The 19,544-nt window shown below is 52.9% G+C and overlaps 1 protein-coding gene across 2 annotated transcripts; it reads left to right on the top strand.

Annotated features, from left to right (window-relative positions):
- Window positions 1-12: 12 nt before the first annotated feature.
- LOC121597369 (vacuolar protein sorting-associated protein 13D) lies at window positions 13-19,416 on the top strand. Of its 2 annotated transcripts, none has more exons than XM_041923084.1 (11): window positions 13-708; window positions 3,887-4,623; window positions 4,695-7,141; window positions 7,215-7,354; window positions 8,011-8,109; window positions 8,186-11,250; window positions 11,324-11,756; window positions 11,818-12,701; window positions 12,765-12,932; window positions 13,013-18,643; window positions 18,728-19,416. In XM_041923084.1, the coding sequence occupies exons 1-11, from the start codon at window positions 612-614 to the stop codon at window positions 18,794-18,796; spliced, it is 13,770 nt and encodes a 4,589-aa protein (XP_041779018.1). In that variant the 5' UTR covers window positions 13-611; the 3' UTR covers window positions 18,797-19,416. The 2 variants fall into 2 exon arrangements, with proteins under 2 accessions (XP_041779018.1, XP_041779017.1); XM_041923083.1 differs by having other exon boundaries at window positions 7,969-8,109.
- The last annotated feature ends 128 nt before the right edge of the window (window positions 19,417-19,544 follow it).

Below are 19,544 nucleotides of genomic sequence, written 5' to 3'. Positions count from 1 at the left end.
CAGCTGACAGCTGTCAGCAGCGCAGTGCGTCGCAGTTGTCATTGTGGTGTGTGATTCGGTCCGCGTAGGAGGAAAGAATAAAACGGCAACTGGCGCTACGCTCGAACGCTTTTCCACATTCGCGGCCGCGTTTTCCAAAACCCTACGGCCCTGAAAAGATGCACATCGTGTAAAGGTGCAGTCGTGCGTGTGTGTGTGTGGGCGCGAGAGGGTAGAAATCAATGCAACGCAGTGCTCAAATGGTTGCCCTTTTCGGAATAGCATCCGCCAAGAAAACAGTGCAGATTATATAAGTTACGGCGGAGTGTGCGAAAAGCAAAAATAAAAAAGCGCGGAAGCTTAGCGAAAGCTGGAAGTGAAACAGAAAAAACAAAATTTGTCGCCCAAGAAGCTGCATGAAACGTTTCGTGCCGTGAGTGCAGTGTGTGCCAAAATCGCGTGCGTGTGTGTGTGTGTGTGGTCGAGGAAGAAGGGTTTTCCCTATACCCTAAGGGCAAGTAGGAGTGTAGTGCGCACCCGTGTGTGTGTGTGCGAATTGGCGCGCCAGTAGTGTTGCTTTTCGGCGTAGTAGTTGGCGGTGCAGCACCAATGCCCGCAAGGAACGGGCCAGCATGCTGCGGGAACTAATTGCCTGGGTGTTAAACAACTACCTCGGGAAATATGTGGAAAATCTCAACACAGCCCAGCTGACCATTGCATTGCTGTCGGGTAAGTTCAAGTTGGTTTTGTTTCGCGGGCCCAACCAATCCAACGGCAACAACATCTCCCGACTGCATCATCCACCTTGGCGATGATGATGCCATCGGTTTCGATTTCTACGCCGTTGTCTACTACGACGTCTGGCTCGCGAACGGTCTTTTGTGAGTGTGGGCCCAGGGCAAAGGTTGCCAAGTGTCGTTGCTACACGCTTGACCGCACCAACGGCTGTTGTGGTTGTGTTTTTCTTCACGTCTCAAAATCAATCCCAAAAGACGGTCCAAACTGATAGTAGGCCTTTTTTGTTGTTGTTGTTGTTGCCTTACTATCGCTTACGCACCGCAATTTCCTTTTCCTTCACGTGTACCGATGTTTGTTGTAATGTTCCGGTAGAGTTAATGTTCCACTGTGGTGTGTGTGGGGAAATCGCTACTACGAACAACGTCGTCCACACGCCACCCCACCACAACATCGTCAGACGCCGTCCGACGGAGGAAAATGAAAACGGCCGCCGAAATGGAGAAACACACACTGCCACCACTTCGTTGCCGTTGATGAGCCACACAAACCACCCCCATTGATGGTGAGGTCTGCCTGCTTGCGATGGTCAGGGTTATGTAACAACCTTCCTCCATAAAAACCAGCGGCGGCTCCGCGTAATTGTTGCTGACCATAGTCCATTCAATAAAGAGAGAAGACCACCTCCGTCAATACGCGGCCGCTTTTGCTTCTGTGTGGTAAATGTTTTGAATGTATGCAGTTGGTAGAGTTGGACTGGGTTTCAACAAACAATTTAGACCCTGGGCGGAACGCGCTACCTGTTGCTTGTAACGGTGGTTCGTTCAGGTCGTTTAGAAATTCCATTCTAATGACAGCATTTTCTTTACAACTTGTGCCATTCTGTTTCCCTGTACCCACCCGTACGCTTTGATGCGAACAGTTTGGGCTGATAAGATACAATATGTTAAACGAATTGCATTCCATGACGTGTGGTTTGTAAATCATTTTATTTTTTTTATCTCGTACTTATCACATACCGTTATCAATTTATATTATTTTGGGATCTATTTTGGTTGTTTGTTTAATAGGGGTTGGGTATGGCGAATTTCCTTCTTGCCGCCCCCGAATGCTCAACGCTACATCCATATGTTGCGACGACCTGTAATTAGTCACGCCCCGTCTGATGACTCAGGTTTTGCTATTTGGTTGCTATTTGGTTTTGCTTTGTATGGGGAAAGGAAAAGAAAGAGTTTTTGAAAAGAAGGTTGAGCTTTAGGAAGTCTACTTAAGTTACAAGTTTATTTATTTAAAATCATTACCTCGTCTTCACCTCTCTCACAGATTCTGCTGCATTAGCTTATTCGATTCATTTATATACTATAGATCTATTTCCTATGATGATTTAAATATGGCTTATAAATGCTCCTCATTTTAGCAGATATGCTACAAATTGCTTTGCACGTTTCCGTTGTTTTGTATCTCCCACCTGTTGAGCGTGAATGTTCTTGATGCCGATTCCGCCTCATGGGGTCAAATGTGTCCCGCAAGACTATTTTATCGGGATTTACTTTAATTCAAAGATAGTACAACGCTTTTTTGAGCCTCAACTTCACAGAAATTCATTGCATGTGACGTTTAAACTAGATCGACAAATGAGACTGTTCGCTTGGTTCAATTATTAAATTTAGGTTTAATGTTGATTTTGAGGGGCGGTTTCGTGGAATACAGGCGGTCCCCGAGATACACGGTTAATGGGGACCGAAAACGGCCGCAAAATACCGCGTATCTCGAATTTCCGCGTAAGTCGAATCTCGTGATTTCCAGCTAAAATATCACTAATTTTCGTGTAATTTTGCAAGTAGGGGGGTTTTAGTTACTTTATGAATTATTTGATATGATTCTGAGTGAATATAACAGTTTTAAACCTTTTGAAATAGTTTTTAACATTCGATCAAAAGGGAAATTATTTGGCAATTTACAATTGATGTGTCAAATCAGTACAATTTGCTTAAAGAACTGTCAAATTTAGAAAACCGCGTATCTACGAATCCTCGTATAAGAGGTACCGTGTATCTCGGGGACCGCCTGTAGTCGTCAACTCGAACGACTCAATATCATGTCCGCTATGGGGCCATGGGCTCAAGGCTCACATGGATCCGTCCTCCCCGTAGCAAGGACTTTTGATTATCTTATACGGCTGAATTAAGTCTCGAACAATGAACAACGAAATTGACCGACATTTTTGCTCATACATCCTCCTGATTTCTGCATAGCTTTTCATGAATTCATTGTGTGGGCTTTTAGCCAATTAACCAATCAGCATTGGCAAGTTCTTCAAATACTACTTTAGTTGGGTCAATATTGTAATTTAATTCTCGAAGAGCTTAATGAAAGGCTGCATCAACTTTTATTGCGGATTTTTTGGAATATCTACAAGTTCGCTTCATATAATGATCTTGTTGATTTGGTAACCCAAATAAATCCCTAGCAAACTCGAGAAAATAAAAGATATCTGTTGAAGAAACTAACCCGCGCAGGAATTATTAATTTGTTCAATTTTCCTCTGTTTGCGGAGCCAAGGGCGTCTTGATATTTAATTTAATTTGAGCATACCATAGGTCAGAAAAACTGATTAAAAATTAAATTTAGGGAACAATTAGAACTATCTAAATCATATGAAGCTCTCTAATTGCCTTACCCACGAGTCGCAACCACATTAACGCCCAATCGAATCTACTGAACGTACTAAAACCAAAACTTGGTTAGCTTTCCAATGTCAATGACCCGTTAAACCCGCCTCATTGCTTCTCATGGAACTCGGATAGCCATTCATTTAATGTAATGAATAGAAGGACTTTGTAGCAATTCTTCAATGTCACAAATTCTTTAGCCTACAATTATTCCACACATTCTTCCCCGATAGCTAAGAGGAATTCCTTATCTCTTGTCTCCGGGTCATGTTTATGACACACAAAATGGGTAAAAAGACCGATTTTTGTCAGATGCACATTTGGTCTTTCGTTTTGCAGTTGTTCTTACTCCTGCCCTTGATTTGATAACTTCTGGAAGAGATAAAAAATCCATCGACTTCTAGGTACCTCCTGGGTTTGCATTATACATTTCCATTCAAATTCTACCTCTTTATTTTTCAATGTTCACTAAAATTAGAAACTTTTGTTTTTGTTTACAGGCCAGGTAGAGTTGGAAAATCTCCCATTACGCAAAGATGCCCTGCGACACTTTGGCCTACCGTTGCAGATCGTGAGCGGTACGATCGGCAAGGTGAAGCTAACCGTACCGGTGCGTGCGTTCCGTACCGCTTCCTGGTGTCTGTACATTGACAATGTGCAAGTCACCTGTGGCCCGATCGATCTCGAGCAGGACTGGAACGCGGAGGTGGAACAGCAAACCGAGCTCGATCTAAAGGTAGCGTCGCTCGATCGATTGGAAGCGAAATGGCGCGCCCAGCGCGAAACGCCCGTCACCGAGGGCAGCTACTACGCGTCGTCCTACTCCGGATGGCTCAACTACGGCACTACGCTGGTGACGAACATTATAGAAAACCTGCAGCTAACGGTAAACGGTATCCATGTGCGGTACGAGGATGGGCTAACAATCCCGCACCAGCACTTTGCCTGTGGCATCAAGATCGACTCGCTGTCGGCGCAAAGCTGCGACGCCAGCTGGGCGCCGGGCAAGACGGCGAACTGGAGCACACAGCACCTCACCTTCAAGCTGGTCGAGCTGACCAACTTTTCCATGTACTGGGACCCGCGGGCGCAGCACGAGCCGGTGCACATGATCAGCCCGATCAGTGTGCGGGCGCAGCTAAGGCGGGATCGTAGTGAAACCCCGCTCAGAACGCGCAGCCGACCGCGGTTGGTTTGTGATCTAATTTGGGACGAAATAAGAATAGCTCTTAGTGATGTAAGTAACGGGTTTGGTGGGTGAACAATTTCGTTACACAATTCACATATTTGCTGTCGGCCTTTTTGCAGATACAATACAATCAAATGATGCAGTGTGTCCGCGGGCTGGACGACATAGCACGCTACCGTAGGTTTAAATTGCAGCGGCCAACGGCATCGGTGGGCGAGTGTGCGCGCGACTGGTGGCGTTACGCCGTTCGCTGTCACGAGCTCTGCCGGCATCTTGGCACGGATCCGTACGTTATAGCGAAGGAAAACATGCAGTACATTCGCATCTACATGCGGCTCGTGGCCAACCCGAACGAAGTGCTGACGAGTGCGAACAAACAGTTTAAGGATCGGATCGAGCGGGACCGTACATTCGACGAGTTGCGGTTGCTGCGGGACGTCTGCATGATGCAAATGCCAAAGCTGGAGAAAACGACCGTCAGCTCACCGACAACGGCCACGGCGGGCAAATCGCTGCTCGTGCACTACTTCCCCCAGTGGTGGTACAGCAAGAACAATAACAACAGCACAAGCGCGGAGAGTTCCGAGCAACAGCAAAGGACACCGCCCGGTACGGGCGAGGACGATGCAGTGATGATGGCCGGTATGGCAGATGAGCAACAGTTGGCACTGATGCCAAACGCGGATGGTTCCTCGCCGTACTGGGGCCAGCAGGACGCGGAGCTAAACCCGGTCAGTAGCTTCGAGGACGAAATTTTGGACGCTCTAGCCGGCTCCGTTGAGTCGAACTCGCTGCTAAAGCGTGATGCTGTGTTTGGGAAGTTTAATTTCATCCTGAAGCGCGGCACGCTCGACTTTTGCAGCTCGGTTGAGATGGCTCCCAAGCTGCAGTTTCTGTTCCAGGACTTGAAGATGGACGTGGAGTCGAGACCGCGTAGCGGTTCACATTATGTAGGCCTATCGCTCGGTTCGATACTGATCAAAGATCGGCTGACGCCCAATTCGCAGTTTCCCGATCTGGTGAAACCGCAGCAAAAAGATGAACTCAACGTTAAAGGTTCCTCATCGCTCGGCTCGTCGACACCGCTCAGTGGAAGATCGTCCGGACGGCTCAGTACGGCCTCGCTCCCAGCGGACGGCAGTCCGGCCGAGCCAATATTCCAACTACAGTACGAACGGAAACCGCTTTCGTACGATACCGACTATCGGTTAATGGTGAAGTCGGAATCGCTCGACATCGTGTACAATATGGACGCCGTGCGGTGGTTGGTGGATTTCCTTGCCAAACCGCACCAACAGTACGATGCCCGCCGGCGGCTGGAGGATATGAAGAACAAAACCAAGCAGGAGCTAATGAAGAACTGGAACTACATCATCGAGGGTCACCTGAGCGAGCGGAAAACGTGGACGCTGGAGTTTGACATATCGGCGCCGCAAATCATTTTTGTAGATAATTTTAGCGACCGCATCAACAGCACCATCGTGGTGGTGGATTTCGGTCGGCTGCAGCTGACCAACGGTGAGAATGGGTTCACGGCCAGCAGTGCGGATGTGGCGGGAGGTAGTGCAACAGCGCCCGGCAGAGCATCTGGTGCCTCGAAGGCAACTACGGGTGGGTTTTTCGGTGCCCAGCGTGATATTTCGCCCGATCTGCAGACAGAAAATGACGAAGAAGACGCATTTATGACACCGTGCTCAACGCCGCCCGGTTCGGAAGCTAGCACCACGAACTCACCGACGTTGGTGAGTGCATTTTCCGAAGCACCGGAACTGACCAGCGATCGCGCGACAACGGGCGGCATGGTAACGGCGGCCGCGATCGGTGACGCGCTGGATGAGTATCAGCTGTATCAGCGGCTATACGATCGGTACCACCTGCAGCTGACCGACCTGCAGGTGCTGGTGTGCCATGCCAAAGAACGCTGGACAGCGGCCAGCCTGAAGAGTACCTCCAATCTGCACGTGCTCGATCGGTTTAGCATCGTGCTGCAGGTGGAGCGGCGTGTGGTCTACACGAGCGATCCACAGTACCCGAGCTTAACGCTGTCCGGCACGCTGCCGAAGCTGAACGCACACATTAACGAGTACAAGGTGTCGTCGATACTGACGCTGGCGAACAAGCTGAGTAAAGCCGGACAAGCGGCCAATCAGAGCTGGAACCAGCAGGCAACTTCCCCGCCCCAACCGTATCCACCGGATGAGGTAGACCGTGGTGCGGAAGGCACGGCAAACTCGAAACCACCCCAGAACGAAGCCAGTACGATTGCACCGGGAGCGGCTAGCGAGGAGGAGGCGAGCCGTGCGAGCTCTTCCTCGAGCTTGCTGGGCAAAGAATGCGGCACGAATATTGTTGTGTTTCAGTTTACGATCGACCAGATGTCGTTGGAGGTACAATCGCGCGGTCGCAGTGTGGCTGAGCTGCAGGTGTCGGGCGTAAAGGCTGGCTACAGCCAACGGCCGGAAGATATAAGCCTGACACTGTCCGTGCACGGGCTACTGCTAGTCGACGCGATGCAATCGTTTGGGCAGGATTTCGAGTTGCTTATTGCAAGCCACAGACACGTGGGGTAAGTTTTCTGGTCTTAGAGAACCCTCTAAAGGAGTAGCAAAAGTTTAATGAGGTTTTTAATTATTTCCCAGCATGGACAGCTTATCCGGCAGTCTTCGACAGAGTGAACCATGCTCTCCCTGCTCTCCGGCGTCACCAGATCCAAACATGGAGTATCGACGCCCAACCAGTCCGTTGACGATTTCGAAGGCACTGAGCAACTTGCAAAGAGGTAAAGCGAGTGAATGGATGCATTTTTTGCCTTTCAATCTTACAGCGCCATTATTATTGATTGAGTACTTATTTTCATTCAGTTTGCTTCCACACAATTGCAATTGTAAATAATTTGTAGCATTTTCATTTGTTGCCCGTATCATATCCTTCCCGTGTGGTCGTTGACACTTGCTCACGGGATATGCTTAAGGCAGGTTACATTCGATCGTTTTAGAATGTCTAAAATTAGACCGTGTTGAAGTTCCACATCGATTTCGCTTCCTCGATTTAATGCATGCACGCATCACTTACATTATTTTTCTTTTCTCGTTCGTTTTCTTTTCTTTTCTTCTCATGTGTTTCTCATTATTGGACCAACCCCGGATGCAAAAACAAAAAAAAAATCATTTTCGTGTGTTACTGTTGGTCGCTGTGGCCGCCGGCTGGTTTGTTATCGGTTTTTGTTACGATTTTGTTTATTTTCTATCGGTTTGTTTTGTTTGGCGCTCACCCAAAAAAAACAAAACAAAATACGAAACCCAACCCCCAACCCACATCCCCCACCCTTGAACGATGCCTTTGCGTGCCTGTGTGCGTATGTGTGTGCGTGTATGTGTGAACGTTGTAAAACAGCCACTTCTCCCACATGGAATGCGGCCACGATGGGCGATCTAGATGCGCTGATCACGGTGGAGATTGTGTTCGTGACTGCGGAACGGCCGGAAGACAAGCTGCAGGTGGCAAACATACAGTTCAACAACTTGGACATTATTGGTAAGGGTTGTTGTGCGCGTAGATCGCATGCTGCGATGGAAGAAGTAACGTTAATAAAATTATTTATTTTTTTCAGCTAACCAAGAAACGATCGTAGAGCTGCTGGGCTTTATCAAGCGTGTCATTCCGGTACCGGTTCCGGCGCCACCCGACCAGTCCGCTGGAATGTGGAACGGTGACGGAGCTTACGGAGACGATACAGATAAAGCGCATCCAAAACCGGCATCTACTCAACCATCACAAATGACTCCATCCAGCACAGCTCGGCGACCGTCCGTTTCGTCATCCACCGATACTACGCCCGCTCCGGTGCGGCTAGAAATAACGTTCGATTTTCATCGCCTGAACGTGCTTGTGCTGCGGGCACTGATAAGGGACAACTATCTTGTTGGACGAAAGGTGGGCACGTTTACGATGTCGGAGGCAAAAATTCATGCCACCCTGGGTAGTGACATCACCGTCGAGGGATCGCTCGGCGGCCTGCAAGTGCTGGACCTAACGCCGGAAGGTGTAAACCATCAGCGTATACTTTCCGTCGGCAAAGATCCGCTGACGGATACGGCGGCGTCCGTACCGTCCGCCCGCTTCGATGCCGCCGATTCGGCTGGACCGGATCTTATGGCCTCGCTGGCACAGGAGGTGTACGGTACCGGGTTGGGACCAAAACGGGCTAACCACCCTCACGGTACGACGACGGCGGACGGGATGCACGAGGAAAGGCAAGCGCTATCGTTCTGCGTTTCGAAGGATTTGCACGCGTGCATCGATATCCGGGTGAAGATGGCCTCGGTGTGGTTCATTCACTGTGCCCGCTTTATGCAGGAGCTCAGCTGGTGCGCGACGGAGTTTAAGCACTATCTTAAAAATTTGGCCCGCTCCATCCGCGAAAAAGCTACCGACATGGCACTGGGGCTGGTGCAGTCGCGCTCGGATCTAACTGGCAGCCGGCCCGAAAGCATCTACGCTTCGCCGAGACGGGTGCGCCGTCAGCGTACCGTGTCGCTGTCCAGGACGCAGGATGTCCTGCTAAACTCAGACTACACGCTGAAGGTGGACATTACACTGGACACGCCCGTGCTCATTCTTCCACGGAGCAGCAGCAGTCCGCAGGTCCTGGTTGCACATCTGGGACGCATCACGGTAAGCAACACGGACCAAACGTCCGGCGGAGCGTCGCCCAACTCCTCCCAAGAGCGAATAGTGGTGAACCTTTCCGCCAGTCCCCCGCCTAGTGGACAGGAAGAGATGGGCGGAGGGTATCTGTTCAGTGGTGCTGATCGCACATCGGTCGACTGCAATCTAAGCGATCTGGACGGCATCTACGAACCGACGGATGGTGCGACAGAGGGTAACAACAACACCGCAAGCAGCAGGATACGCTTTGCAAAGGAAGATTCTACGGAGTTTATTGATAGTATAGCCGGGGATGGGATAGAACCAGGCGGTGCCAGGCGTCACAGTGTCACCGCATCCAGCCTGGATCGGTATAAGATCGATTTCCGCAACATAAATCTATACTCGTTGGATACGACCAATCGGAAAGGGTTCCGGTTTGCCGGATTGCCCCGAGCAGAAGAGTTTTACTCGTGCAAGGAGAACGCCATCCCAATCATACACGATACGATCTTCAGCTTGGAGATATGCCGCGAGCAGGGAAGCGATCCAATTTGCGGCGATGAGGAAAGCGATGGCTTCCGGATAGTGGGATGCGTGGTGAAGCCGCTCAGGCTGTCGCTGAAGCGCCAGCAGTACGAGCAGCTGCTCGAGACAATCGACAATCTGTTCAAGATACCGAAAGACCTAGTCCGCCCACCGAGTGAAGTACCGACAACGCTGGAAAAGGTGACCGAAATTGCCGAAGAGTCGCTTTCGTTCCACAGCTTCCCGATGCCATCGAAAGCGCGCCAGGGCCTGTTCTATCAATCCAGCTTGGACGTGGAGCAACGGACGGCAGCAGGGAGTGGTATGTCCGCTGCCATCAGCATTCGCGTACACTTCAAGCTGCCGGCGTTCATCATCCAGCTGAACGGGAACCGTAGTGAAGCGTTGGTGCAGATATCATTCCGCGATTTTTGCGTCGACTTCGACAAACGCAACCAGTATGAAACGCACGTGAAAATTTCACTCCGCTCCCTGCTGATGGAGGATCTGCTGCAGTCGGATACGGCGAAAAACCGCTACATGGTGGTGACGTCGGCCGAGCGCGATTCAAACGACCGGTTGAACGCATCCTCGTTCGCTTCGCACTCGTGTCCGAACCCAGTGGGGTTGCTGCTGGGAATGGGGGACGGGTTGCCCAACTCGTTGCCCACCAACCTGGAGGATAGGATGGGATTTTCTTTTCTTGCGACGAACAAATCACTCTGCCCGGACACACCGCCACCTTCGCCGTCGGTGCATCGACCCCAGGCGGGATCGCGCCTGCAACCGGAGGAAAATCTAGTCATCTACAGTTCGGTGCTGGTGGATCCATCCTGTCCCACGTTTGCCACCCAGTTCGGTTCCCTGCAGCAGTCCAGCTTGATCGATTTCAACAGTCTCGATCTGATCGTGTCGGTGGAGAGTTGGTTCGTACTGTTGGACTTTTTCGGACTGCTGTCGGATGATGCGGAAGGTGGATCAAGCTCGGATAAGTCGCCGGAACCCTCGCAATACTCCGAAAGGCGGTCCGATGGAGTGCACCGAAAAGAGGGTACAGCTGGTGAGACCACCGGTACGCCGAATCAACTGAAATCAGGACAGCAGCAAACCGTTGCCGGACAATCGAAGCTCGAGATATCGGTACGATCGTTAAGCTTGGTGTTGGCAAAACCGACGAGTGAAATAGCGAAAGCGAACGTGTCGAACGCGCAGCTCACGATCTCGAAACGTGGCCAAGCGAAACAGGTCGAGGGTAGCCTCGGCTCGATAACACTAAGCGACCTGACACCGTACGGCACACTGTACAGGGAAAAGTTCATGACGACCGGCAGCGAAGCGCTCAGCTTCAAGTACGTGCGTGATGCAGCCAAGGGCACCGTCAGGGGTCTGCAGAAGGATGCACAGCTAACGATCACGATGTCATCGGTACGGTACACGCACACGAAACGGTTTATTGCCGAGATACAGCTGTTCTTCAAGGAGTTTTCCCATCTACAAACGGTAAGCAATTGATCTGTGTTTTCGCGGATTGAATTTCATGCTAATTGTGATTTTAATTCCCTCCCTTTTGTAGCCTATGATGAGGAAGATCAAACCGTCTGACGTTCGTGCGTACCACAATCAACGTCCGACGCAGCTCGGATTGGCGATCAATGCGGGAGCACCAATCATTTTACTGCCGATGAGCTACAACAGCGATCAAGTGATCGTGGCCGATCTCGGTGAGTTTACGCTAACGAATGAGTTCCGGCTGAGCGCTCTTGACCGGGAAGTCCTCGACGTAATGCACGTGAACCTGTTCCACACGGACATCTTTGCCGCCCGCATGGAGGCGGAACCGGAGGAACGGTTCATTACAATTCCGTCACAATCCACGTCCGGTGTCGCATCCGGAATCGACATGAAGGGATACAGGCTGGTAAAGAAGGGACCAAGTTTACTGAAAGAGAAGTGTCACCTTAAGCTAGAGGTGGAAAGGAATCTCGATTCGCTTACCAGTCATTTCGGTGAGTTATACGGTTTTTGGTGCGTTGTGCATATTGTAACTATTTTTTTGGATTTCTCCAGTTCCAGACATTACGGTGCACGGAAAACTGACGAAGCTGGATGCCCTGCTCGATCTGCAGCAGTACCGACTGATACGGGGCTTCCTGTCGCACAATCTCGGCGAGTCGATCGACGAACTGTATCTGCGTGCCTTCTCCATCCCGAACAGCACGCTCAGCCTAAACGCAGTCGATGCACAGGATGCGCCGGAGGAGGTGTGGAAGAATCTGTCCATCAATCTCGAACTGCTTGACGTGTCCGTACGGTTGGTGCAAACCATCGACGACGATTACTGCGGCACCACGGAACCACTCGCCTGTGTAAACTTTATCAAATCCAAGCTGCTGGTCGACTGCTTTAGCGATGGTGCGCAAGACATCGATCTAGTGTCGCAACAGATCCAGCTAATCGATACACGATTCTTACCCTCGGAGCGACAGTGTCCGGTAAAACCGGGCCCGGGACTGTCGCGCACCGGCAGCACCGAAGTGTTGAACGTGTTCCCGAACATTCTACAGCCGATTCGGAGCGAACCGGGCACGGAGCTTGTGCAGGCGGAAATACACAGCCGACGGCGCAAGGACTTGACCAAATTTACCATCCTGCTGAACAATATGCGCCTGATGGCCATTCTGGATTGGTTGGAGAATGCGCGTGACTTTATACTGCAGCAGGAGGACCCGCCACCACCGCAGCCGCTGCTGGTGGACGGGCTCGACAGTGGAACGGGTGGAACGCTGCAATGGGCCGATCGGTCGATCGATGCCGGGCTGCGAAACGCCGTACAGAGGGTACCGACACCGGTCGAGGACAATCGTATGGAGCTGAAGCTTAACATAACGGACTCGGAGCTGGTGTTTGTGGAGAAAACGAACCAGCACGACACGAATGCGGTCATATTAAAGGTAGGTGTAGCTTTAGCGGCGTTGTGTTTCACTGTTTCTTAATGCTTATTCTTGCATTGGCAGAGTACAACGGTTGTGTCGTACCGTCCGTTCGAGGTGAACAAAACGCTGTCAATCAATCTGAACAATCTGGAGGTGTTTTCGTGCATTCTGGGTGCCGAAGAACGTACGGCACTGTCCATCATCGATCCAGTCACGATCAACATGGACGTAAAGAAGGGTGTACTAGAAGTAAGCATACAGCTACAACAAACAATAGAATTATATTAATGTGTTTTTTTTCGCTCATTTTGACGCTCTTCCAACGTTAGATTCAAATGCAGAAACAGCTGTGTATTCGCTTGTCCTATCACGATGTGCGCATGTTCCGGCAGATGCTGGAATCGTTGCCGAAGCAGACGAAAAACGCGCGCGATCATAAACAGCAGCAAGAGCGTAGAACAAGCGAAGGTCACTGGAAGGGCGGAAGTATCGACTCGGCCGGTGGCAGCGTACCGTCAGCGGCCAACTCTAGGGCGGTGGAAAAGTTAATCCACCTGGGATTTCGAAAGGAGGACTGCTTGCTTGCACTCGAACGTTGCAGCCACCAGCTGGACGAGGCGGCCCTGTGGTTAACGCAAAACAAAGAACCCCGCCGACACGACGAACGTGGCCTTATGCATAGCAGCAGCGTAGGAAGCACGGGCAGCGCGGGTGGGGCGGGAGCGGGCAAGGGTGGTAACACGGCGGGTGCACTCAACATCATTGCCATCGAGATGAAATCGCCCTGCATTTCGATCTGCGTCATCGACGATTGCCGTGATGCGGATGTACCGCTGGTGGAGCTTTCGCTTAGCAAGCTCGATCTGCGGCAGGAGCTTGGACCAGTGCACGGTTCGGCCGCTCATCTGCCGGACGCGCCCTCGTCCGCGGATCCAACCGTCGCGGTTGCGGTGGACGCTCTGGCAGCAACGTTCTCCGGCTACAATGCAGGCCGCATGGCGGGCGTGTTCGCGGTGGACTACTACAATCGCGTCCTGAGCGGCTGGGAACCGATGATCGAATCGTGGAAGCTGGAAGCGAAATGGGGCTACAGTTTGGCGATCGATACCGATTCGCCGATCGGTACGGGGGGCAATCGGTTGAACATGCGCGTGGAAAGCAACGACACGCTGCGGCTGAACATTACCAGCACGTTGATTGAACTGTTCGCGCTCGTGAAGGACAACTGGATGCAGGATTATTACGTCGATTCGGACGGTGCGAATGGAAAAACGAACGGAGCCAATGCAATCTCCAACTCGTCCACCATTGCCAGCTATCGACAGCGAGCTCCTTTCATACCGTTCGCGATCAAAAACGATACGGGCGTACGGTTATGGTACACGACGTTGATTTCCTCCGAGCTTATCTCATCTACGCGGGGACGGGGCGGTATCGTCGGTTCGTTACCGAACGTGCCGCCGGAAGCGAACTGGACGCTGGTGGAACCGGGCGGCGTAGCTACATTCTCGTACGGTACGCGCAATAAGGCGCGCCATCGTGACAGCCACAAGATGAACCTGCACCAGATAGCCGTGCGAGTGGAGGGTTGGCAGGAGGTCGGTCCCGTGTCGGTGGATCGCGTGGGAACCTACTTCCGACATGCGCGGCCCGACATGTGCAGCGCTGCGGTCGCCGACTACTCGCAAATGCCCCGTGCCCGGATAGTGTTTGGCGTGACGATGGAAGGTTCGGCCCAGAAGCTGATCACCGTCCGGTCGGCATTGAAGCTCATCAACAAGCTAGACCTGCCGGTGCTGGTCAAGATGGAGCACCTGTTCGGCCATCTGAACATTCGCCACTGGCCCGAAACCAAGACGGCCATTCTGCACTCGAACGAGCTGCTGCACGTGCCGCTGACGCACGTGCACGCCGTGCTGTACTTCCGACCACTGCTCGGTGCCGCCCTGGATGACGCGATGAACATGCTGACGTCTTCCGCCCCTTCCCCCGTGCCCGGTTCGCAGGCTAGCAGTTCGAGCGAAGGTTGGACGCTGCTGCAGCGCTTCGACATTCCAAAGTCGCTCGCGCACGGTGGCTTCCAGTTTACGGACCGTGGCATCCAGTGGGCCGACGCGATCGAGCCGGGCGAGATTTATCAGGAGCTGCGCAGCTGCCGAGGCCCGCGCGACAAAACGTGCAAAATGCTGCTGGCCATTCGCAAGGAGCCGTACCCGAGCAAGGACGTGGTACATCTGCCCGGGCACGTGATTACGATTTTCCCACCGATGCGCATCCACAATCTGTTGCCGTGCGAACTACTGTACCGGCTGCCGTCTGGCAGCCAGGGGCGCATTTCCTCCTCCGACACGGCCCGCATTACCGAGGTAGATATTGAGCAGCCGATTGCACTGTCCCTTACGCTGGACAGCTACCCGAACGCGGGACAGATCACCATCCCGGCCGGAACGTACGGTTCGACCACGCTGGACGTGCGGCTGTTCGATATGGGCGGGCGGATGCTGAAGCTGTCCGCCACGATCGTGGTGGTTCGGGGACGCGGCGTGCAGATATCGATCGGCGCACCGTACTGGCTAGTGAACCGGACCGGCCTGCCGCTAGTGTTCCGGCAGGACGATCTCGACACGGAGTGTGCGGGGCAGTTTAGCGAAAACGAGGAGGCGCGCATGATCACCCCGTTCATGTTTGCGTTCAGCGATCCGGGCTGCTCGGGCAGTGTGACGATGCGGCTGGGCCGTCGGTTCGGCGGCAGCCCGAACTGGTGCCAACCGTTCAAGCTGGAGCAGGGCACCCAGCATCGGCAGCTGCGCGGCCCGTCGGAAACTTTCATCATCGGTATCGAGGTGCGGCGAGCGCGAGGCAAATACGGGCAAACCTCGATCGTGACGTTTTCGCCCCGCTACCAGCTGTACAATCGGAGCAGCTACACGCTGCAGGTGCTGCAGAAATGTCTCGTAGACACGACGACCGTGTACGATCCCACGATGGTGGCTCGCTCGTCCTCCACCTCATCGTCGTCGTCGTCGGCGGCGGCATGCATTGAGGCCGTACCCGGCTGTCACATTCCATTCCACTGGCCGCGGTTGGAGCGCGAGCACGAACTGTGCGTCCGGCTGCCCGAGGTGCCGGAGTGTCTCTGGTCGGGCGGCATACCCATCACCAGTACCGGGCTCAGCCTGTACATAAACATCCGCAACACGAACGGAGCGATGCATTTTCTGCGCCTCGAAACGATCCTGCACGGCGCGACGTACTTCATGATCTTTAGCGATGCGCAAGCCTTACCGCCCCCGATCCGGCTGGACAACTACTCGCACGTGCCGATCACGTTCGCGCAGGCCGACATGAAGGCGACCTTCAAGACGGTCGTCCGCCCGCAGTGCTCGATCGCGTACGTGCTGGACGAACCGACGGGGGCGCCCTATCTGCAGCTGGAAGCGCCCGGCGGAGACTACTCCAACTGTCGGCTGGACGGGTTCGAACCGTTCCGGCTGATGTACGAAAACTTCATCTACATCGCCTTCAGCCAGACGTTCGAGACGGGCCTACAGGAGGAGGAGGACGGCCGGTTTGAGGTGCGCTCGCAGCAGCTCGTACTCGGCGTGGTCGATGGGCGGGTGCTGCTCGTGCGCAAACAGGCCGGCGATCGGTCGCAGCTGTGGCGCATGAACAATGAGAAGCAGCTCGAGCACGAAGGCACATCGCCACCGAGCGAACCGGGCCGCAAGCAGCCCCGGTACGTGCTGGATCTCGAAAAGCCACCGCAGCCGATGCAATACATCGCGCTGGTAGTGCGACCGGCCAACAGGCAGCGCCGCTCAACCCAAACCTGGCACTTTACCGAGGACGGGCGGCTGATGTGCGAACATTCTAACATGTGCGTGCAGGCGCGGGGAGGCTTTTTTGGCCTGCGGGCCGGCTCGGAAGCGGTGCTCGGGATGTGTGTGTCCGACACGAAGGTGCTCACTCAGTGCGGCGTGCCGTACGAACAGGCGATCGAGCGGCAGAAGCTTCGACCCGGGTCCGGCTGCCTGTCCGTCTCGTACCGCATGGACGGGCCGATCAAATCCATCCAGATACGGGACGTGAAGGCGGGCGGGCGCGGTGAGCTGACGCTCGACTCGAGCTGGAAGCACGTTTCGCACATATTCAATAGCGGGCGCAGCGTTTCGTCGGACACGGGCGGTAATGGCAGCAACCAGTCCGGCAAGGACATCCAGGAGTACCACGTGCAGCTGAAGCTGCGCAAGGGCATTGGGCTGTCGCTCATCTCGAACCAGCCGTGCGAAGAGTTGGCTTACGTGACGCTGGAAAACATTCACATGGAGTGCATCCGCACGCCGGCAGTGAACTCGCTGGACTTTTCCGTCGGCGACATGCAGATCGACAATCAGCTGTTCGAGACGTCCTGCCCGATAATGCTGTACACGATCGGTGGTTCTGGTGGAGCCGCCGACCAGCACGGCAGCAGTGGCGGCGTCGGCAGCGGTGGGTCCTCGCTGCAGCTCAACGTGAAGCAGCTTCCCTCGCCCAACACGAACGCGGTCATATTCGAGCACTTTATCGTGAGCATCCGACCGGTGGCCGTCTACCTGGAGGAGCGGCTGTTTCTGCGGATGGTGAAATTCTTTGGCTTTGCCAAACCTACCGTCGATCCGACGACCCTGCCGGACGAGACGGACTATGAAGCGCAGAAGATTGTGTACAAGGTGCTGGATAGCAACGTGAAGCGCTACTACTTTGGTGATCTTCGCATCATACCGGCCCAGATTCGGCTCAGCTTCGTGACGGCCAGCAAGCTGACGGCCGAGTTTGCCGAAATCAAGCGCAATCTCGGGTTTACCTTCATCAAGTTCGAGGATGCGGTCATCAACTTTGAGCAGTTTGCGCACAAGTACCACTTCGAGACGATGGATGCGTACGTGAGCGCGATCAAGGCGCACTACAAGCAGGAACTGAAATGGCAGGCCGCCTCGATACTGGGCAGCGTGGACTTTCTCGGCAATCCGCTCGGTTTTGCGAACGATCTGTCCGAGGGCTTCTCGGGGCTGCTGCTCGAAGGGTCGATCTCGTCGCTGGTAAAGAACGTCACGCACGGCATTTCCAACTCGACCGCCAAGCTTACGGAAACCATTTCCGACGGGCTGGGCAAGGTCGTGTTTGACGACGAGCACGTGGAAACGCGCCAACGCATACTGGACGTGTCGGGCGGCAGTGGGAGCGGTACGACCGGTGACCATCTGGTGGCCGGTTTCCGTGGCTTCACCTTCGGGTTGCTGGGCGGCGTGACCAGCATCGTGAAGCACACCTACCAGGGTACGGCCAGCGATGGGCTGTCTGGGTTCATAACCGGGCTCGGCAAGGGGCTGGTCGGTACGGTGACCAAGCCCGTGATCGGTGTGCTAGATCTGGCTTCCGAGACGGCCAATGCTGTACGCGAACAGAGCAAGGGCTCGAACCGCATACTACCGGAGCGAAAGCGACCGCCACGCACGGTGACGGGCGCCCCGGGTGGTCTGTTGCCACCGTACTCGTACCTGCAGAGCACGGGCCAGCAGTACCTGTTCCTGATCAACAAGCGCAACTTTGCCGAACAGTTCATGGCGTACGAACCGTGCCTGCTAGACACGAAGGACTCGAAGATGCGTCTGCTAGTGTCGGCGGAAAATGTGTGGGGCTTTTCGAAGAACGACGAAACGACGATGATCGTGTTTAACTATCCGATGAGTGAGATCATCTCCTGCCAGCCGCTTACCGTGCAGCCCGCCGACCTACCGTCGGGGGCCTCCCAAGGCTCGGGGGGCCGTTCCAGCGGAGGAACACGCAAACCGGTCACGTACATCGAGTTCTGTCTATCGCTGCCGTCAAAGTCGTCGCTCACGCCGAGTGCGCCGGAAATGGTTAAAAGACCACGCGTGCGCTGCCAGAACGAGGAGATTGCGAAGAAGATTTGCTATCATGTAAGTGGATTTGCAGTTTGTATCGAGAATCGAGGGCGGAATTCATTGCTCTAATGAACGTTGTTTCCCACCTGTCTATTATAGGTAAATTTTGCAAAGTGTATCTACGACGAGCGGGAACAAACCCTCAACATCAACACTGTGATCGAATAGTGGCGCGCATATCGGGCACAACATACAACACTGCTGGCTACTCGTATGCTGCTGGCCGCTGTTTTACTTTGAGCTCCCAAAGCAATCCATAATCAAAACCACAACCAAATTTACTGTTTGCTTGCTTCGCCTTCATCTTCATCTTCTTTTGTTCTGTTGTTTGCAAGTATCTTGCACCAAAACCGCGAACCCTGTGTTATATCAACGTTGAAGAGAGAGAGACTTGTTGAATTTATGTTGCACGTGTTTGTTTTTGCTAAGCTGAATTATCTAGGTAGGATTTTCATCCATATTTTTTCTTGCTCCCAATTAGACTGTGTAAAATTCCAACTAGGGTTTGGATTGCTTTTTTCTGTTAACATATATACATCCAACTGAAATCGTGGAACTTTTGCTGTGCGCGTGTATAATTCCCAATAAGAAGTGTGTAGGTTCGTTTACTTTTTTTTTATTAAATTATAATTGAACGCAATTTTACCAACGCCGGCTGTTTCGGGCTTTATTTTTTACACTGGAAACGAGCGTTGTGCGGAGAGTGTGAAGGAAAATAAATTATTTTCGTTAATAAAACACTTCACCTGACATCACATCACACAGGCGTGGTGTGGGGCGTGTAAAAATGGATGAGTATAAAATAAGAAAGAAATCGTAACTATTGAGAAAATTTAGCTAGTTTATTCGTGTAGCTGCTCGACGCGTTATTCAACGCGCACCAGCACGGCATTATTCAACAATCATGCGAGGGTTT

The sequence above is a fragment of the Anopheles merus genome, chromosome 3R, assembly GCF_017562075.2.
Source record: "Anopheles merus strain MAF chromosome 3R, AmerM5.1, whole genome shotgun sequence".
Lineage (NCBI taxonomy): Eukaryota > Metazoa > Arthropoda > Insecta > Diptera > Culicidae > Anopheles > Anopheles merus.
Note: the sequence above shows the minus strand (reverse complement) of the source record. Positions and strands in the feature narration are given on the sequence as shown.